This window comes from Nelumbo lutea, chromosome 2 (assembly GCF_056320005.1).
Source record: "Nelumbo lutea isolate HS-2025 chromosome 2, American lotus-T2T, whole genome shotgun sequence".
In the NCBI taxonomy this organism is placed as follows: domain Eukaryota; kingdom Viridiplantae; phylum Streptophyta; class Magnoliopsida; order Proteales; family Nelumbonaceae; genus Nelumbo; species Nelumbo lutea.
This window is the reverse complement of record NC_142685.1, coordinates 53,657,165-53,679,699: the sequence shown is the minus strand read 5'-3', so window position 1 is coordinate 53,679,699 and position 22,535 is coordinate 53,657,165. Positions and strand designations below refer to the sequence as shown.

At 40.2% G+C, this 22,535-nt stretch overlaps 1 protein-coding gene across 2 annotated transcripts; it reads right to left on the bottom strand.

The window, feature by feature from the left end:
* Positions 1-20,632, bottom strand: LOC148870746 (acetyl-coenzyme A carboxylase carboxyl transferase subunit alpha, chloroplastic-like). Of its 2 annotated transcripts, none has more exons than XM_088968280.1 (12): positions 19,890-20,632; positions 19,337-19,745; positions 19,158-19,232; positions 18,463-18,570; positions 18,182-18,342; positions 17,874-17,988; positions 17,630-17,784; positions 17,066-17,117; positions 16,903-16,971; positions 16,383-16,460; positions 15,116-16,295; positions 1-541 (listed from the first exon to the last, which is right to left on the bottom strand). In XM_088968280.1, exons 2-11 carry the CDS (start codon positions 19,664-19,666, stop codon positions 15,117-15,119), a joined length of 2,322 nt encoding a protein of 773 aa, XP_088824406.1. In that variant the 5' UTR covers positions 19,667-19,745; positions 19,890-20,632; the 3' UTR covers positions 1-541; position 15,116. The 2 variants fall into 2 exon arrangements, with proteins under 2 accessions (XP_088824406.1, XP_088824407.1); XM_088968281.1 differs by having other exon boundaries at positions 1-526.
* Positions 20,633-22,535: the final 1,903 nt, after the last annotated feature.

Sequence of the window (22,535 nt, the reverse complement as noted above, 5' to 3'; positions counted from 1 at the left end):
TTTGGGATAGTGAAATGTTCAATATTTCAAGTTCCAACCAAGTCAAGTTTCAACACCAAAATGCAGTTTTCTGCACAAAATCTTTGAAGTCCCAATACCAAATACCGATTTATTTGGTAGAAAACAAACATACTAAAAGGGCTTTCCTCCCAATCCCCTAACTGAATCCAGGCGTAGATTAATCCATGAGAAGATGGGATGTTGGTCAGCCCCATTTTCTTATAGATGATATTTGGAAGCTAGTGTCTTGTTTTCTTATAAGAGGCAGTCAAATCTAATTGTCTATACATAGTGCATCTATGACAGATCTAATACCATAGCTACCAAAACGAGACAAATAAAGGCACAAAATATGAGGCACAAGTGAAAATTCAGCAGTAAGTCCTATTGCATTGTGTTTATGTTAATAACCTCGGATTCTGGCAATGAATGGCAAGGAAGCTGGCATTGCAGTAAAAGAACCATGATGGCAACAGGTAGTGTGTAACCGATTGTCCAACCACTTGTTTCTCTTGTTGAATAATATCTGGAAAAGAAAAAACTGATGAAACAGAATTAATGCATAATGGAAGATATTTTAGAAACAAAAGAGAAGGCACCACAATCCACATTGTACGTTTTGAGTTTAAAATGTAAACTACTGAAGGACCCTTTGAACTAGGGGTGCAATGGGGCTTGATTAGGTTGGGTTGAGGTCAACCCTTGTGTAACCCATGTTGTTGAACCCCAACCTGAAGTCTTAGGGTTGGGCTCAAGCTTAGATTCAGGTCATGGTTCAATGTCTCAATACACTCGACACTTCAGTATCAAATGTATAAAAACATCAATATTCTTTTTCAAGTTTCAAGCAATGCCCATCTTACCACCATTAAGGTATACCCAATGTTATTATTTAAACAAGAGACATCTCCCTACTTTGCATTATATAGCATTTTGGTATCCCTGAAAACTGATACATATCAATATTTTGAAACATGGTTTGGGTTCACCCACTTCTCTATTTCCTTTTGCCAAATGTTTTTATTTCCTAGACTCACGGTTGTGGTCGATTCAGTTTTAGTGAACTCAGATCTGCTACCCACAAAGACACAACCCACATGTATCCACAAGCATGGTTTGCAATTTTGAAATTATTGAACATTTTGCCGTGTATAGATGGAGAAATCTTGGAGATATTTCGCTAATTTCGCCAAAGATATTTAGGAATTCTAAAAAATCAGTAAAGTTTTTTAGAAACATGGAATTAGTTGATTAACTTGAAGGAATCAATAGAAGTATAATTGCCCATTTAAGGCTCAAAAAAACGAAAGCAAAGAATTGTATAAATCAAATAGGAGAAAATCAAGAGATTTTAATAGTTATCTTTCTCTTCGTCTCCCTTTTAGCCTTTTAGCCATCTTTTCTTCATTAAATATGTCACTTGCCATTTCGTATTTTGTTATTTTTGTTACTATATGTTTAAATTAGATTGAGGATTCTCTCTTGTAATGCACTTTTTCCTTTTCTTTTGAATTATGGTGGATTGTTTGGAGACAATAGGTTCTAAAACTTTTGAACTAGAGTAAGCAATGGGTGATCAATTAGGAGAGTTGGTAAATAACAAAGAGAGGTAGAGGTGCCTGGTCGAGGATTATCCTGAAAGGAGAGGAAGTGAAATGGGTGGGAAACTTCATTCAAGAGGCTTTAAAGGTTCAAACTTGGAGTTTAGGGGATCACAAACGCACAAAAAGGGGAAGGGTGCTGGTTATTTAACTCAGGGAGAACTTTTGGAGAAGATACATTCGTTTAAGTCATTGGAAATATTTAGACAGGATGAGAAGCATCTGCATCCTTGAGGAGCCTAACAAAGCAAGTTGAAGACTCTTTAGCAACTCTTGAGTTTCTTCCAGTGTTTTAAAAGGTCTGGGAGGCATATGCCAGGCAAGGCACCCCCAAAACGCCATGAGGCGTAGGGGTGGAAAAAATCGAGCTTTTCATGAGCTATTCGAGCTCGGCTCATGAAAAGCTCGATTCGGGTCAGTTTAAACCGAGTTCAAGCCCAATATATAGGCTCGACTCCAGCTATATATATATATATAACATTTTTTATTTTTTATGTATAATAATAAATAATTGTTGTGATTCTTATTTTTTATATATAAAATAAAAATAATTTTTATATGCATAATGATAAATATTATACATGTAATATTTTTATTTTTTATATGTATGGTAATAAATGATTTTTATATGTATAATTTTTATTTTTTATAAGAAGCTTGGCTCACAGTTGAGCTTGAAACAGCTGGAACCAAGATGCATTCGGACTGATTTGAGGTGGAGAGACTCAACTTTGAGAGCCTCTTTTCTTTGGTTATTTAACTTTACCCTAAACCAAGATGCCTTTATTTCCTTTTGTGTTATTCCCCCACTTCCTCAAAAGTCAAAACAGCTGGAACCTGAACCTCAAACTCCCAAGGGATGTGGAAATCAACAAAGTTTACATTGACCTTTGCATTCACCCCACAAGCAAGTTCTCTTCTAAGTTTTTTTTTTTTTTTTCTAAGGTTCTTATTGCAGGTGCATAGAACACCTCTCAGTTTCCAGCAAAGAAATTTGGGTCCCTCACATTCCTCCTAAAGTGTGCTTCTTCCTATGGGAAGCTTGTTTGAAGAGAATAAACACTTACGACCACCTTCAGAAGAAGAACAAAGGCAGATTACATCCCTCTCCTCATGTATGCAGCCTTTGCCTTAGTGATGGTGAGTCAGCTAATCATCTACTCATACACTGCCAGGTAACTAGGAAATTTGACATCACTTTCTCAACCTAATCAGTTATAGTTAGGTTGCTCTTGAGCACATTTTAGAGTTCCTTTGGCAATGGTAAGGTAAAGGGCTTAGTAAAAGAGAGAAGGTTTTTTGGCAAACAATTGCTCATGCTGTTATGTGGGGGGTCTGGGAAGAGAGAAACAAGCGAGCCTTTGACAACTTGGCCAAAACTCAAGATGAATTGATTTCAAATATGACTGTCACGGTCATAGGTGTTTTGTGTGGGCCACCAACTCTGAGCTTTTCAAATTTGTCTCGATCAACGATCTTCATAGAAATGTAATGAACTATCTATTCTCCTCCCCCAGGTCCCTTGATCACCTCCCAAATCATGAGTACCAGGGAGGAAGGGGTGTTAACCCTTTGATGGAAGTGCCTTTGGAAATCCGGGTGTAGCTGGAATAGGTGGTGTTTTCAGAAGGGGAGATGGAAGTGTTTGTTGGGCATACAGTGGACCAATGGGGACTGTCAACTTCAGAAAGGAAGAAATTATATGTCCACTGGCCGTCATATAGCTAGAGACTTGGGTATTCTGCACCTAACTATTAGAGGAGATTCTGGTAACACCATCAAGAGGTTAGAAGAAAAGGTGGTCCTTGGAGATTAGCTGACTACCTGGCTGAAGCCAGAGTTATTTTGAATTCTACGGTTGTAAATCTGTTTTGGATTCCCAGGGAACAAAACATAATTGTGGAAGGCCTAGCAAATTCTGGTGCTTTTCTAGATTGTTTTTATAGTGCTCTCTCTCTGCTAGTGTAGTTTTTGGCTGATTTTTGCCCCTCTTTGTACATCATCTCTGTTGAGTTATTGAGCCGACTTTATTTATTTTTATTTACATAATTTAGTTAGGAAGTTATTGGGTCTTAGACCCATTAGTTTATGTTAAGTGGGTTTTTAGCTTCTTACTTGTACAATATGAGTATATAATTAAAAAGAAAGGGGCGGCCAGATTTGACTTTTCTTGGCTTCCTCTCATTCTCTTCTATTTCTTCTTCTTTTCTTTTCTGGCAGAAACTTTTCCCTTCTTTTTTCTTCTTTTTCACAAAGTTTATATCAAAACAGCTATCAAAACTTTTCTACTTGGCATCAGAGCAGGCTTAAAGACTTCTTGAGCTGCTCCATCATGCAGCCCCAGATCAGCCAACTGCATGGTGAGGTGAAGGGCTGATCGAAAACCTTAGGTAAGCCCAGTTTTTGGATTTTTTTGGTTGAATTGCAATCCCTTGTAGCTGGTCTAGGGTTTTACACCAAAATCAGGAAGAACTGGAGAAAGGGGAGAGAGTCCTGTTTTAGGACTCTTCAATTTTGACCTAGGAAGTGGCACCCTAGTTTTCTAGGGTTCCTTGAAGTTTTCTGAAGGGGGTGGTCAAGTCCCACCTTTTCTGGAGGCCTCTGAAGGGAGCGGCAGCTTCTTCTCTCTCTTCTCCCGCTCCCACGAAAAAAGGAATCTTTAGAGGGAGGAGCTTCTAGGGTACCAGAAGGGTGTTTGAGGTGTATGAAGGAGATAAATACCTCTTTTTTCATCTCAAGGTGATTTCCTAACCTTTTTTGGGAGTTATGGAGGGCTATGGAGTTGGGACAAGGGGGAGGAGGTGCTAGAGGCCTCTTCGGGGTTGGGACCATCACTACAGTTAAGTTAGATGGTACAAACTACTTAGAGTGGTCACAATATGCAAAGATGGCCATTGGTGCTCGTGGGAAATTGGGGTATGTCACCGGTGAGGAAAAGAAACCCAAAACTAATTGCTCTCGATGGGTACAAGAGAACTATATGGTAATGACTTGGTGTGCAATTCCATGTTGCCCCATATAAGTAAAAACTTTTTATAGGCTAACATAGCTAAAGAGATTTGGGATTGAGTTGCAGAAACCTATTCACATAATGAGAATGTTACTAGAGCCTACCGATTGAGAAACTAGGTAATTGCTGCCAGACAGGGAGATAAATCTATTGCTATCTATTTTTTAGCCCTCAAAACCTTATGGCAGGATATAGACCATTTGGAGATTGTGGTTTGGGAAAGTAGCAAGGATGCAGCAACTTATCAGAAATTGGTAGAGAAGAATAGGGTTTTTGAGTTTCTAGCTGGACTTAACCCCAAGTATTATGACATTGCACGGTAGCATATTCTTTCCAGAGACAATATAACTCTCTTGTAGGCATACGCCTTTGTATCAGGAGAGGAGAGTAGGAGGAATGTGATGATGAAGAACCCAGGCCTTGAGTAGTCGGCTATGGTTAGCAGAGTGGAGACAAGGGTGGAAATGAACTCAGGAAGGAAGATACGAAGGATCTGATTTGTGATTACTGTAAGAAGTCTAAACATACTAGAGGTAACTACTAGAAGCTTTACCCTCACCTTGTGCCGAGCTGACTCAGAAACAAGAAGGAAAATGTGAATATGGCAGTGACCAGCGACTTATCAGGACCACCTACTACAACTTCTCTAGAGTCTATTGCAGCAGTTGCAGTGAGGGCCGAATTAGAGAGAGATAGGCAATTACTAAACCAGAAAGATACAGTCAGCCCTAACCCATTATCAGGTAGTTCACATGTCACTGCAAACTATGTTTCCACTACAATTAAGGAGGGACCACCTAGGATTATAGATTCAAGAGCCTCAGAGCATATGACCAACATTTCCACCATTTTATCCTCATACCACCTCTGCTTTGGCAAAGATAGAGTTTCCATAGCTAATGGATCACATGTTCCCATTGCTGGGAAAGGGTTTGTCAAGATAACCAATACCATTTCCCTACCCTCTGTCCTCCATGTTCCTAGATTGAGTGCTAACCTTTTATCCGTTAGTAGTTTGACAAAGAACTTGAATTGTTTAATGATTTTCTCTCCTAATCATTGTCTTTTGTAGGATTTGGAATCAAAGAGGACGATTGGGAGTGATTGTGAGGTGAATGGAATCTACCTTCTTGATGCGCTTCCTAGTCATCAGTCATCATGTCAACAGGGGTATTGAGTCAGAGTTAGTGGGTTAGATTATGCTTAGGCATAATCAGTTAGGGCATTTGTCTTTTTCTTCTTTGTGTTTCTTTTTTCCGAAGTTGTTTGAGTCTGTTAGTTTATCTAGTTTAGAGTGTGAAGGTTGTCAACTTGGAAAACATTGTAGACATTCCTTTAAAGCTAGTAATAAAAGATGTTCTTCTACTTTTGATATTGTTCATACTGATGTATGGGGGCCATATCGCATTCCCTCTATGGGTGGCTATCGGTATTTCCTTCTGTTGGTGGATGATTATGCTTGATATTCTTGGCTATATTTGATGAAATCCCATGATGAGGTGCCATCTTTGGCTTGATAGTTTCATCAGATGGTGCTAGCACAGTTTGGGGTATGAGTAAAAGTGTTTAGATTAGACAATGTCAAGAACTATTTTGAAAAAAAAAAAAAAAACCTAGCATCATACCTATTAAAGCATGGAGTAATCCATCGAAGCAGTTGTTCATACACTCCACAACAGAATGGTGTAGCAGAAAGGACGAACAAACACATTGTGGAAGTTGCAAGAAGCATGATGATGACCTCGATTGTTCCAGTTCATTTTTGGGGTGATGCAGTTCTTACAACAATTTTCTTGATTAATCGGGTGCCTTCTCATATTCTTGGATATAGCACCCGTTCAGCCTTTTTTTTCCTAAGGGGGGAGATGTTCCAAATTCCTCTAATGGTGTTGGGTTGTGTATGCTTTGTCCAAGTTCTTGGTGATCACTACTCAAAACTAGATCCTAAGGCAAAGAAGTGTGTCTTCCTTGGGTATGCAGGAAACCAAAAGGGGTATTATTGCTATGACCCAGTCTCTAGGAGTCGGTATGTTACTATGGATGTCACCTTTTTTGAGTCCACACATTTCTTCCCGGGGGTTCTTCTCAAGGGGAGTGTTTTGGGGAAAGAAGTGAGCAATCTATACCACTTCTGGTTCCATCCCCTTTGTCTATGCCAGTGTCTGACCCACCTATTTCACCCACTTTACCACCTCCATTGCGTCCTGTTTCTCAGTGTTTCACACGATAGCGTCTACAACTGCACAAGGAGGTTGATTCCATAGCAAAAGAACCCATATCACTTCCCATCGACTCCTCAGAGACTCCAGGTTCGACTGACACTGATCCAGGTATGCCCCTTCCTTCTGATGGTTTAGTTCCTATTGATACTACTAACCCCATTGCAGATGACCTTGACCTTCCTATTGCACTCAGAAAAAGGAAGAGAAAGTGTACTACTCATTGCATCTCACACTATCTCTCCCACAATGGACTATCTCCTTCATTTCCTCCCTCGACCTTGTGCCTATACCCAAGGGTGTTAGTGAGGCTCTCTCCAAACCTGAGTAGAAGACAGCTATACAGGAGGAAATGAAAGCTTTGATTAAGAATCAGACGTGGGAGATTGTGGATCTACTAGAAGGCAAGGAGACAGTTGGGTGTAGATGGGTTTATATAGTGAAATACAAGGTGGATGGGAGTACAGAAAGGTATGAGACAAGGCTGGTTGCAAAAGGGTATACTCAGACTTATGGCATAGATTACTTAGAAACTTTTGCATCAATGGCAAAGATGAGTTTAGTCCGGATTCTTCTATCACTAGCAGCTACATACTCTTGGCCACTCTTCCAATTTGATGTGAAGATTGTTTTTCTCAATGGGGGCTTGCAAGAAGAGGTGTATATGGATCTTCTAGTTGGTTTCTACAATGATATGGAAAAGGGAAAAGGTATGCAGGTCGAAGAAGTCTTTATATGGTTTGAAACAATCACTCAGAGCTTGGTTTGATAGGTTTAGAAGAGCATTGGTTGGTTTTGGCTATACTCAAACTGAATCAGATCATACTCTGTTTGGGAAGAGGAGGGGGTCTTTGGTGTCAGTTTTGATAGTGTATGTGGATGACATTGTATTTATAGGAAATGATCTGAGTGAGATTGATACCTTATTGGAGGTAATCTAGTTTCATGGAAGAGTAAGAAATAGACAGTTATGGCAAGGTCAAGTGCAGAAGCTGAATACAGAGCCATGGCACATGGTGTTTCAGAACTCATTGGATCCGTTCCTTGTTAGGAGAGATTGGGATTGAGGCAAAAGAACCTATGATACTATACTGTGACAATCAAGCAACAATTAACATTGTCCACAACCTAGTTCAGCATGATAGGACGAAGCACATTGAAGTGGACAGACATTTTATAAGAAAAATGGTGACTTCAGGGGAAGTTTGCTTGCCATATGTTGCATCTTGTTAGAGTTAGCCGAATAAGGGTAGATTAGTCATCTCACCTTGGTTAAGTTATGAGCTTATGTGGCAGTCTTATTAGAGGTTCTCTGTCCCATACTTAAGTAGGGGCAGTTTAGTCCTTGTACATTTAATTAGAAGCCTAATCACTATTAAGAGGTCGACTGATAGGGTTTAGCTATCAAGTTCGACAGTTCTTTCATCTTCTTCTTCTCTTCTCTTTCTTCTTCTCCTTACTGGTTCGGACTACTGTAGCTATAGTAGCTACAGTAGCTACAGTGAAAACATGGTACCAGAGCGTGACAACTTCAGTTCGTGACCTGTTTCAGTTCGTGACAACTTCAGTTCGTGCTTCAGTTCTCTCCTTTTCTTCTCTGGGCTGTCAATGGAGAAAAGTGATTCGTCCCAGGCCTGAAACATCACAGTTTTTTTCTGGTGCTCAGAACCTTCTTTCCTAAGAAAACAACTTCAGTAGTGAATGGTTGGCTGAAGCTCTCAAACGAAGGTTGGTTATCTCTCCTCTGTGTGTTGTTGGTATTTCTGGGTTGAAAATCTTCAAGAACTTGAGAAGACTGATCAGAACCTAGAAAACTAAGTTGGTTGTTGCCCTGGTTCTTGGAAAAAATTCCAAGAACAGGTTGTGTTTACAGTGACCAAATGGTGTAAGGGCTGCTACTGTAGGTGGCTGAATGGTGCAAGGTGTAATGCAATGGTACTAGTTGAGTTTTTTTTTTTTTGTTGGTCTTGTGGTGCCCTCTTAAAAGCGTTAAAGCAGGTCTGTATTGTGTGTGACAGCTATGGCTGTGTGGTGGTGCTTGTAATGCACGAACTCTTGACAGCAGTAGTGGTGTGACAGCTAGTTGAGTTTTTGCTAAGTAGTTGTGGTGGTGCTTGTAATGCACAAACTCTTGACAGCAGTAGTGGTGTGACAGCTATTTGAGTTTGTGTTGAGTAGTTGTAAATGAGCTTGCATGTGGTTAGTAAGTGCTGAGTTAATGTCGGTGTAGTCTGTGTTTTTTTTTTTTGTGAAATCAGTAGTGGTGTGGATAAGAACAAAGGCGTGTGTATCTATCATTGTGTTTAGGGACTGCTGTAGGTTCTGGAACATCAAACTCTTGACAGTAGCACTTAGTTGGTGATTGGGAATTCAGATTAGAGGCAGCATTGAAAGAGTATCCTGGCAGCAATGGGAGATGGTTGTAGTGATCAGAAATCTAGTGTGGTGGTTTCCTTTGACTATCTAGGTGTACAGATGACCTTAATTAAACTGAATGGTGAGAACTGTGTTCCATGGGCCAAGTCGGTGGAAGTTTTTCTCAAGACAAAGAGAAAAGTGAAGCATGTGAAAGAAGATAAACCACCGGCTGACTCTCCAGGGTTTGATGATTGGGAATAGGAGGATGCTCAAATCATGACATGGCTATGGAACAGTATGGAACCCAAAATAAGTGCCAACTTCATGTTCTTAGATACAGCTAAGGACATATGGGAACATGCCAAGAAGCTGTATTCTGGGCAAGATAATACTACAAGGGTATATCAGCTCTATCAGGAGTACTTTGGTCAGCAACAAGGAAATAAAACCCTAGAAGAGTACTATGCTAGTATGAAGAACCTCAGAAATGAACTCAATTTCTATCATCCTCTCACTCCAGATGTTAAATTTCAGCAACAGCAGAGGGAACAACTAGATGTCACAAGGTTCTTAGTGGGGTTGAAATCAGAGTATGAACCAGTTAGAGCCCAAATATTGGGGGGCTCTACCCTTCCTACACTTGAGGAAGTGTTTGCTCGGCTCCGCAGGATTTCTTTGGGACAGATAGAGAATCCCACACAGTTTGATAGATCGGCTTTTGTAACAGCCAGAGGAGGTGGGACATGGTACGAAAGGGGGAGGACATGCCTCCCGAGGAGGTTGTGGTGGTTCCATATTTGGCCGTAGTGGTGGTCGTGACTCAGGGGGAGGCCGTGGCAAAGAAAAAGGCAGCTCTACAAGGAAGTGTACCCATTGTGGCAGGGAAGGAAATTCTGTAAATTTCTGTTATGATCTTCATGGCCGCCCTCCCTCTAAATGGGCCAATCATGCTATTGCTGGTGGGGTTGATGTCAGTGATAATCAACAGGCAAACCTAACTCCTTCCACATCTACATCTGTTTCCGGAAGGGAGATGGTGAGTGTACCGCGTGATGAGTATGAACGGTTCCTTCAGTCCACTTCACAGCACACTACTGCTACTCTTGCCCACTCAGGTATAGCTTGCCTGTCATCTAAAACCTCTCATTGGATTATTGACTCTGGAGCCTCTAATCACATGACCGGGACTCCAGGTGTGTTATCTTCTCTCTCTGAAACTTCCACATCTCAAACTGTTACCCTTGCCAATAGTTCCTCCTCTCCCATCTGTGGTGTTGGCAATGTTGACATGGCTTCTCTTTCTTTATCATCTGTTCTATATGTTCCTAAGTTTCCATTCAATCTTATGTCTGTTAGTAAATTAACCAAGACTCTTAACTGCTCTGTTACTTTTTTCCCTTCCTCTTGTGTTTTTTCAGGATCTCAGGACGGGGAAGAAGATTGGTGGGGGGCATGAAGCTGGTGGATTGTATTACCTTGACGGTGGTGGATCGTCAGTTGCACTTCAGACTTCACTCACTCCTCTACAATGGCATTGTCGACTGGGACATCCTTCTCTCAAGGCACTCAAGGTACTAGTTCCGTCTTTGAGTCATTTGTCAGTGTTACAGTGTGAGTCGTGTCAGTTTGGGAAACATTGTCGTGTTTCCTTCAGTCCTAGAGTTGAAAGCCGTATGTTGAGTCCTTTTGCTTTGGTTCATTCAGATGTTTGGGGCTCGATCAAAATAGTCTTATAATGGTTACAGGTATTTTGTCACTTTTATTGATGATTGTTCAAGAATGACATGGATTTATTTAATGAAAGAAATGAGTGAATTATTTTCCATTTTTCAAAAATTCCATGCTGAAATACGTACACAATTTGGTGTTCCAATCAAAGTTCTTCGTTCAGATAATGGTCGTGAATATTTTCTAACTTCCTTTCAACAGTATTTAGAACAGCATGGCATCATTCATCAAACTTCTTGTGCATCCACTCCTCAACAAAATGGGGTGGCTGAACGGAAGAACCGTCATCTCCTTGAAACAGCTCGGTCTATTCTTCATCATATGAGTGTTCCTAAACGGTTTTGGAGTGATGTTGTACTTACTGCGTGTTTCCTCATTAATCGGATGCCCTCCTTTATTCTTCATGGTCGGTCTCCCTTCTCTATCTTGTTTCCCACCTTGTTTCCCTTTCCATTAACACCTTGTATCTTTGGTTGTGTGTGCTTTGTTCACAATCTGAGTCCCGGAATAGACAAATTGGATGCACGCTCCATTAAGTATGTCTTTCTTGGCTACTCTCGGACTAAAAAAGGGTACAAGTGTTACAATCCCATTACTCGGAAGTGCTATGTTTGTCCTGATGTCACCTTTTTTGAGTCTGTTCCCTTCTTCTCAGGAACTGAAGCATCTTTGTCTCCACCTTTACTTCCTCTTCCTCTTCCGGTCAGTGATCCCGTTCCGGGTGTTCCTATTGGAGTTGACTCGTCATCTCATCCAGTACAGATCCCTACTGAACGACCACCAATTCGGCAAGTGTATACACGTCGAACGACACCGGCCCCTCCTCCAGCTTCTACCTTGTCCGCGGATCCTGTCGTTGCTCCTGTTGCTGAACCTTCAGGACTTGACCTACCCATTGCCTTACGGAAAGGTAAACGTAGTTCTACTCTCCATCCCATTTCCAATTTTGTTTCAGTATCTCGCCTTTCCGCCTCACATCGCCAGTTTGTTTCACTATTGTCATCTATTTCCATACCTAACAATGTCCAAGAGGCTCTTAGTTCACCTGGGTGGAGGCAGGCAATGGAGGAGGAACTCTCTGCTCTTCAACATACTCACACGTGGGAGCTCACTACTCTTCCCCCTCCCCCTGATAAGCATGTTGTGGGTTGTAAATGGGTGTATACTATTAAATACTTGCCAGATGGTAGTGTGGAGCGTCTGAAAGCCAGACTTGTTGCTAAAGGGTATTCACAGTTGTATGGAGTGGACTATATGGAGACCTTCTCTCTAGTGGCTAAGATTAGCTCTGTCCGTGTGTTAATTACCCTGGCAGTTATGTATGATTGGCCCTTATTTTAACTTGACATAAAAAATTCCTTCCTTCATGGTGAGCAACCACCTGGGTTTGTTGCTCAGGGGGAGGCTGATAAGGTGTGCAGACTGAAAAAGGCAATTTATGGGTTGAAACAATCGCCTCGTGCTTGGTTCGGGAAGTTTAGTGAAGTGGTGAAGAATTTTGGAATGAAACAATGCCAGGTTGATCACTCAGTGTTCAGCTATGACTTAGAAGCTGGAAAGATTTTATTAGTGGTCTATGTGGATGATATTGTCATAACTGGCAGTGACAAATTGGGGATCGACAAACTCAAGGTCTTTCTGCAAAATCATTTTCAAACAAAAGACCTTGGGACATTGAAGTAGTTCTTGGGTATAGAAGTTGCTAGAGCAAGACAAGGTGTAAACCTGTGCCAAAGAAAATATGTTCTTGATCTATTGGACGAAACAGGACTGTTAGGTGCAAAACCGGTTGAGACTCCTATGGAACCAAATGTTAAGTTGAGCGGTGATACAAGGGGAATATTTGATGATCCTGGAAGGTATAAACGACTAGTGGGGAAGCTGAACTATTTGACTATCACGAGACCAGACATCTCCTTTACAGTCAGTGTGGTGAGCCAATTTATGCAGAACCCTCGTATATCTCACTGGGATGCAGTTCTTAGAATTGTAAGATATTTGAAGGGAGCTCCAGGTCGTGGGCTATTGTATAAACCAGGAGGAAAACTTGAAGTAGTTGGGTACACGGATGCAGATCGGGCGGGCTCTGTGTCTGATAGAAGATCTACTACAGGTTACTACACATTTCTTGGAGGAAACCTTGTGACGTGGAAGAGTAAAAAGCAGATGGCTGTGGCTAGAAGCAATGCTGAAGCCGAGTACAGAGCCATGGCACACACTACATGTGAATTAGTGTGGTTGAGGAATCTCCTACAAGAAATCGGGTTCCACATGGATAAACCTATGAAGTTGTACTGTGACAATCAAGCTGCACTCCATATCTCATCCAACCCTGTTTTCCATGAGAGAACAAAGCACATAGACATTGATTGCCACTTTGTGAGGGAGAAGGTTCTTACCAGAGAGATAAGCACAGAACATGTAAGCTCAGGTGATCAGTGGGCAGATTTGTTTACAAAAGCCTTAAGCTCAGGGAGAGTGAACTATATATGTAACAAGTTGGGATTATATGATATATATTCTCCAGCTTGAGGGGGAGTGTCAGAGTTAGCCGAATAAGGGTAGATTAGTCATCTCACCTTGGTTAAGTTATGAGCTTATATGGCAGTCTTATTAGAGGTTCTCTGTCCCATACTTAAGTAGGGGCAGTTTAGTCCTTGTACATTTAATTAGAAGCCTAATCACTATTAAGAGGTCGACTGATAGGGTTTAGTTATCAAGTTCGACAGTTCTTTCATCTTCTTCTTCTTCTCTTCTCTTTCTTCTTCTCCTTACTGGTTCGGACTACTATAGCTACAGTAGCTACAGTAGCTACGGTGAAAACACATCTGATTTGCAGCTTGTTGATGTTTTTACAAAAGGTGTTGCAAGAAACAAGCTAGAGCATGACTTACGCAAGTTGGGAATGTGTGACATTTATTCCCAACTTGAGGGGGAGTGTTGAGTTATTGGGCCGACTTTATTTATTTTTATTTACATAATTTAATTAGGAAGTTATTGGGCCTTAGGCCCATTAGTTTATGTTAAGTGGGTTTTTAGCTTCTTACAAGTAGCCAACCTACTAAGGGCATACTTGTACTTGTATACTCTTTTTTATGAGTATATTATTAAAAAGAAAGGGGCGGCCAGATCTGATTTTTCCTGGCTTCCTCTCATTCTCTTCTATTTCTTCTCTTTTCTTTTCTAGCAGAAACTTTTCCCTTCTTCTTTCTTCTTTTTCACAAAGTTTATATCAAAACTTTTTTGCTATCTCATGTACTCTTCTTTGTAATGAATTTCTGTTATCTTTTTTTCACACACACACGCACGCACACATCGGGAACATCTCCCCCTGAAAGTTAAGTCAGGCTCATACTTTTATATGCATCATTCGTCAAACAACCCTTATATGCATACATTTATTAATGAGTTGAGGCATAGCTGCATATACACATAGATGCATACACAAACATGTATACGTACATATACATGCACTGACATACATGAATACATGTTTGTATAACCCAATCTTTTCAGGTTGGGTTCAGCCTAACCCGGCCCAAGTTGCAGGACTACTTTGAAGTTAAGTCAGGTAAGGTTCATACTTTTCCTGCATCATTCACCAAACAATCCAACTAGCACACATTGGAATTCCATTTGAGAAAGCAAAAAATTGTGGGAACGACTCCTATGCATTACCAGAAAAAAACAAAAAAGGCTTCAACATAGAGGCTGGGCCTTTTTCTGCTAGGGAAATTTGCAGATGGAAAATTGGAAAGGTGAAGGCAAGATTTAATCCCAAGCCAGAGGTAACTAGATCCACTGACTCCACCAGCTAAGGTAGCTATAAAACCAGAAAAGTAAAAACAAATTTTGCCACCGTTATTGGAAGTAATGGAAACAGAACTGATGGTTGCCACTTCCATTTCCTCATGGCAGAACCTCTCTGATGAAAGGTAAAGTTCAACTCAGGCTGAAAATTAAAAAAAAATAACATAGAAAAATGGCATGGAAATATCTACTTAGATAAAGCTTAAGGTTATCCTCATCAAATGAATCCAGACAACACTAATGAAACTACTTTTAGCTGTGATCTACAAATGCTGGTTCTTAAACAAAGAAAAATGCACTCTAGCTACGTCAAATGGTAATTTTATGGATAGGTAAATTCTGTACCAGTTCTTAGGAAATTATAAAACAACGAGATTGGATAAACTTACATCAAGTAATGCTGTGTGTTGCATTTTCATTATTCTTTAATCTTGATGCATCTTCTGAACTGCCTCCTTTCAAATCCTCCAGGTTCATGCTTCCATTTGGTCCTCCAGAAGATTCCATGGCCTCTGTGATCTCCTTCTTTAGCTTTTCATGCTTCTCTACCAACTCTGTGGAACTTACAGCCTCTGCGAGGCTTTGCTTTATTTGTTGAATAAGAGCATTAATTTTAGCTTTTGAATCTGGCCCAGGATCCCTTCCTGCCATTTCCATCTCTAACTTCAGCAGTTCTATTTTGTTCTTCATATCAGATGAATTGGCAGCAGCTTCTATTTTACTTCTAATTTCATCATTCAGTTCCTCTATATTTTCCTTGAAGTCCAAGAATGAGGTCTGCTCATTGACAACTTTTGATTTAATGGCCTCTACATCCAAATTCAAAGACTTAAGCACATCCATCAATTCCAATTCTATTTCCTTCTTCACCTTCAAAATTTTAGCCTTTAGCCCTTGATCCAGATCCCTCTCGGTGGACAAATCAGTGTTAGCAATATCAGCCTTAAGTGCCTCAAGTTTCTCCTTTATGTCTGGTCGGTCCATGACCTCTTTGAATCTCTTATTGATTTCCTGTTTCAAAGTTGTTATTTTATCATTCTGCTCTGAGAGTTTCTTTGCTTTACAAATTTCCTTCAACATGTCAAGTTTGTAATTCAAGCTTGCATAGTTAGGAGCCTCTGATAATCCTTGATTGAATTCCTGCTTTAGCTTCTCAATCTTGTCCTTCAGACTCTGATTAACGAGTTGGTCTGGTGAATTTCTTGCTTTTGCAAACTCCTCCCGCAGCATCTCAAGCCGGTCCCCCAAACCCATGGCATTGACTGCCACAGTAAATTCCTGATCAACCTCCCTTTTCAGTTTCTCTATCATCTCATTCAATTCCAACTCCGTAAGCTTGAAAGATGGTTCCCCGGCTTTCAGAACTTGTTTCAGATTTTCAATCTCATCCTCCAATTCGAGGTCTGGACTTTTGCCATGCTCTTCCTTCTGAGTAATCGGTCCATCTTTCTTCTTCATGTTCACTTTCTTCTCTGGGTCAACTGGAATTCCTTCTTGAAACACACCAATTTGACGGAACTTAAGCATACGATGGTTTAATAGCTCTGGTGTGTCCATCTTCAGGAGCTCCTGTACAAGTGGATGATATGGTCCAAGTTAGGATCTCAATGGGAAAGTAGGGTTCATCTACAAAAAGCCAACATGGCAGATACATACGTCCATTGTTTCAACAATAGCAACTTTTATCTGTTGAGATGTCCAAGATGGATCTGAATGTGCACCACCTAGTGGTTCCTGTCAAAAGAGTTTATGAGATAAGATGAATATGATGTGGAAGTTTCATGTGAAAAAGCAAGAGATCATCTATAGCAGTGTGTTTAAATATAACAATATCAGCCTTTTTGGCATTTCTAGCTGTTTAAGGATTTTTTCAGCCTGGACTTCATGAGCAGGCGACAAAGCATTACCCACTACAGCGCTACTGCTACAATGCAGGCCTTTGAATCTTTCAAATATTATTTGTTATGTCAATCTATTAAGTGCTTAGATGGCTTCAGTTGAAGGATAGGTATTGATGTCCAAATTTATTATCCTTGTGTTTTTTTATCAATATTTATTATCCTTGTGTTAATAAATCATTTCTTGAAAGTATGACACATCAGGGTTGCCAACTCCTTTTAGAGAAAAGAAAGGATGTATCAGAATATGAGAAGTTTAAAATAGAGGAAAATATTACAGGGATGATGCCATCTGCAATTTCCAGCTTGACCAACTCAGGAGCAGTTATTTTCAGCTTCTCAGCTGCCTGCAAAGATGAGGCGTACTTAAAACCACTATAACTAAGTTAATGTAGCCTGCCTGCTATAAATACAAAGACAAACATTAAAGGTTATCTAAACCTGTGGAGCAGCTTTGGCACTCTTCCACAAGATTGCTGCACATGCTTCTGGGCTGCATCATAGAGAAGGAAGTGAGATCAATGGATACTGGGTAGACAACCAGATAAAATGAATAACTTTGATGTACAGATTATATGATGCCAGAAAGATGTTTAAAGTCAATCAATAACAAGGAACAATGGAAGCACAAATGAAATAAGCTCAAGTTCAACATTTAAATAAGGTCATTAGTAAGTTGCAGCAATAGAATTATCAAAGTCAAATAGATTAACATATAATGTAGGACAGGAAAGAGAAACCCCAATTAGGATGAATGTGGTGGAAAGGAGAGAGAGAATTAAGGATCTGAATTATGAGACAAAGAGATTCGAATCTGAATAGAAAGGATTAAGGGAAGAAATATTGCACTTTTAGAAGAAATGCGGTAGAAAAGAAGATCAAGCTATTACTTGCAGGTAACTTGAAAATAAAGTTTATTCAATTAAATCACCATAGGCACAATAAATAGTGGCAATAATAAAGTCTGGAAGAGCTATTACCATAAAGTGGACATCTTTGAACTACCTTGCAACATAGAAGACTGCATTTTCAAGCATTAGTAATTTATTAGCACAGCCAATAGCCAAAGCGCCACCAGAACCGCCTTCTCCAATGACAATAGAGACAATTGGAACCTTCAAACCAAACATAGCCCTCAAGTTGTGTGCTATTGCCTCACCCTGCATGCAGGTCAAGCAAAAAAGATCATTTGAGACAGTATTTGACAATCAGCAACCAAGTATGTCTGGAAAGTAAAATGTATGCATACTTGTCCTAGCTCCTCTGATTTAAGGTCTGCAAAAGCTCCTGGTGTGTCAATGAATGTGATAATAGGAAATCCATGGTGATCTGCATAACGCATCATTCGCAAAGCCTTCCTATAGCTGTTTGAAGATGAAGTCCATCATAATTTATGGTGAGATTCTCTTAATATTATGGAATATAATTAAATAGAACTCATGTGTTTAGTTCTAAAACCATTTGGATCTTCATTACCACAGAAAATATTCCTTCAACAAAACCATACATGCCTAGTAACTACTTTCCATATAATGCGTCCATGTACAGAGAACATACCCATGTGGAGTAGGCATTCCAAAGTTGCGATGAATGTTCTCCTTTGTGTTTCTACCCTTCTGGTGACCTATGAACATGTATGGTCTACCATCTATGGTTCCAATACCGGTTACAATAGCAGGATCATCATAACCTGCTCGATCTCCATGTAGTTCCACCCACTACACAATTGAGATGAAAGGAAACAATTTGATATAATTCTCCTCATACTAGAAGTTTAGAACTAAGAAATAATCCTTCCAAGTGGATATGAATCTCTAGTCCCATTTGAATTGTCATACCTTGTCAGTGATATTCAATATATGGTCAAGAAATGTTGGTCTATTAGGATGTCGAGCAATATACACACGTTGTATAGGAGTCAGATGCGTGTATAAATCCTTTAGAGCCTGAAGCCAACATTGTAAAATCCAAGACAAGCATTCAGGTCCAGAAAGTATCTTGCCAATGAAAATGACAGGAACAGAATCAAGTAGAGCATGATGAATGGACATTCTCACATAACCCTTAATTGTCAATGTATGAGAAAAGGGTGCAAAACGCAGCTACAAATACCAGTTTGCCGCTATTGCTTCTAGAATGAACATCATATTTAGACTGCAGAATTAAGATTACCTACAAGGGCTAGAGATAAATTTAAATTCTAGATATGAGGATAAGGCCCAGAAGTGATATACCAGCTTGTGCCATCTTTAATCAAGGGAGAAACTTGGGTACCTTGCTAGAATCAAACTAAGAAGTCTACCCAGAGTATTTCAAAGTAATCCAAACCTAACCTCAGAATAAGAAAATGAGATGGATGATGAAAGAAGCTAAGTTAGAAAAAAAAAAAAAGTCAAACAGCTAATAAAATGCACGATGTCCTTCCTCGACACTTTTCTGCGTGTTGTACTTGTTCAGGACTTCGTTTTTACTCTAATATGAAATTACAATTGTTCTGGATATGATTCGGAAACTACGCATATCATCGACTTGCCTGACGATACTTATTCTCCAGTGAGATGATTTGATCCTTGAAATCCAAACCAGTTTCCTGTGCCATCTTTCGCACCTACAAGCAGGAGAAGCAAAATTCTTAAAGCAAACTGAAATCTGCAAATTTTGAATTCATGCTGTAGACGTCTTGTATGAGTAGCAAAGAAAAGTGGAGTTTACATCTTCTATCTTCTTCTCCAGACCCACAAGCGGTTTCTCGAAATCCAAAGTAACTGACTTCTGCTTCTCCGCCAAAGGCTTGAAATGAGAGAGATGACTAAGAACTCCTCCTTTGACATTCGGATCCGGATTGTCAGGCCACGGGTAATCATGCTTCTTTCCCTTCCTAATCTTTGCTGTAACAGTGAACTCCTTCGTAAAGAGCACACCCAACCTTGCCCGCCCAAGGAGTCTCAACGGAACACCACTAAGACCATTACTCGAACTTCGGAGAAGATCCGAAGCAGAAGTACCGGATGATGAAACTAGAGAATTAGGCACAGAAGCCATTCGCAAACTCCAAATCCACCACGAAAAGATCTCCAAACCAACTCCTCTATCAACCAGAGGCAGCTTCGAAATATTAAACCTGAAAAAGGAGAAAATCAGAAATGTCTACAAGCTATTCGTAAAAAGGAGCTCAAATTCACTGAAACCATATCGGAGGAATACCAAACCCCCAATCAATCTCAAAATACAGCAAACAAATGATTAAGATCGCCTGACAACAAACCTGAAGAGATGGAAAGCTGCAACAAGTAGGAGAATGAGTGAACTCGTAATTCAAAGAAGAAGAGCTAAAATCTCTAGAATGGCCGCACCAGAGTGTTTGAGATCTTGGGGGAACGAAGAAGAGAAGATCTGAACCAGTAAAGGAGAACGAGAGAGAGAGAGAAAGAGAGAAAACCGGGAGACGGCTAGATAAGATAATTAACTAGGCAGGTAGCAAGAGACCGAACGTGACATCGCATTGAACGCCATTTAAGTCCTCACTTTGGGATGGTCGAGAGAGAGAGAGCGCAACATTTTCGATATTTCTTATGCGGGAGAAGATGCCCTTATTTGATGAGCCTTTAGCTTTTCGGTTGGGCCGTTGGGGGGACCTGGGGTATTGAGTGTAGTCGCTTGCTTCTTCTTTGTAATCCCTGCATCCGCACGTGTGTCGTTCTCCAGACGCGCGTACAACTGGATCCCTCCTAAACACTTCCAGGTGTTTCTGGTGTACTCGACGAAGAGCGTTTCCAATTCCATGAACAGAAGTGAACGGATTCGGGAGTTTTTTGTTGCCAAAAGTTTCAAACACTCTCTTGACTTGAGTCTTGAAGAAATCGTCAAACGTGTTTGTTATGGTAGGAAGATTTTAGGTGGGCTTTGTTTCGTTTTTTTTTTTTTTCTATATCATGGTCTTCTCTTCTCTTGAAATAGCCATATAATGGATGATTTTTGATGAGCTGAAACGTTTGGAGCTTGGAGAAATGTGAAATAGTTGGGCTGAGCTTTACTTGTACGCTTGTAGCCGCTCAGACCGTCTGAGTTGTAAGGTTGTAACTCACAGCTGTAGGTTGTGCCTATCCTTTCATCTATCAACACCGTCGCAGCTTGTGCCTCTCGTTCACCTCATAAACCGGGTGGGGCATACCATACCATCTACACTAGCTAAGTAGCTATCAATTAGTTGTTGGCAGCTATCTGGAATTGGCCAGGCCCAGGCCCAGCCCCACCATGAGAATTTCAGCTCGGACTGAGATGAGGACTTTAACGAGTTCAGCCCAAACCCAGCCTAATCTATTCGGGCTGGGCCTCAAGCAGTGAATGGGGCATAGGTAATGTACTAAAATGTGGTTTTATCACTTTTATGTATAAATTATATACTGAAAATGTAGTTTTGGCTGGGTCTAGGCCTTAGGCCTGCTTGGCCCAATGTTTACCTCTTATAAGCAACTCTAGCATCTAGTAAGAAACGCTGTAAGTGGAATACAATTTTTAAATGCCCTACAGGTACAGTGGGTCAGTGACGAATGGTGAAAGGATCTCCTGCAAGCAAAAATTCTATACATGCTTTGCAAGCATATGCATCCAATCACATGTTGGTGAATTTGACATTGATGTACGGCTGGATGTTATATACAGAGATCCTGATGAATGACGCACCCTTGGCCAAAAGCACATCTACTGCGACCATGGTCTTAACAGTTAGCAGTCTTCTACGGCCCTCTAATGAAACAATCAAACACTGGTTTAGAAATTAGGAGTGCTACAATGACGGTCGCAGGAGATATATGAATCCCCGTTGGTCGTTGCACTTGCTGTTGCTTGATAGCATTCCCCTTATAAATGGGTGCATCTTTTCTTTTGAGTCCAACGCTGGATGGGGCTAGGCTCACTCTAGGGCCTTCAAGCCTAGCTTGACCCCATGTGTTGAACCATCAATCCAACCTTAGTCCAACTCTATTTGCAGTTTTTTATCCAAACATTGTCCATCTGCTCTCAAGTTCACAGTTACAAACATATTAGGGCCTGTTTGGGAGGTCCGAGTTAAAGATTCAACTAAGTTCAGCTGCTTTGGATAAATTATTTAAATAGATTGAAACACACAGTCATGGTTTTCAAAAATGGATTGGACTGGACGGTCAGACCAGAACCAGTTCCGTTTTACCTCAGAACTGTTATTTTCTCAAAAATTGTTGATTTGGTCAGTAAACTGCTGACTTAGGCTTTTGAATCGTTCAATAATTTGACCAGTTTTTATTTTATTAAAAAAAAAATTAATTTGTTTTTTATATTTTTGTTAGAATGGACAGTTCATTTGATTCGAACGATCAGACCTTCGACCCGAGAACTGAACCCCTGACTGGTTCATTGTCCGATTAAGTTTTAAAAACCTTGCACACAGTACTAAAAATGACTGATAAATAGTTGTTTTGCCCCTTTCGGAGTTGTCACCAAATACAGCTTAGAGGCTATCCTTACAGGACAGCCAGAAAGCAAGGCACTTCTATCCAATTTAAATACAATTAATTTACGATCCTAACTGCCCAAATGATTACGATTTTAATTAGCATAGCTAGATTTGGATGAATTAACTCTTTTTCTTTGTTTGTTCCCTCTTGCCTATTCGTTGTTCCACGTGACAAACATATTGTACTCTTTTTTTGGTAATGGAAAAACATATATTACATATAAAGTGGATACTTGTTTTGATTTTGGCGTAGGTTATAAAAGCTAAATTTAATAATGTATTGCAATGTTTTTAAATAATCGTTGATTCGGAAATCATCTAGGCAATTAGTTCTGTTTTACTGCAATAACTCGTTGATCCAAGCAGTCCCACAATATTTTCGAGTCGGCTTTTAAAACATTAATGTATTCTTAACTTATA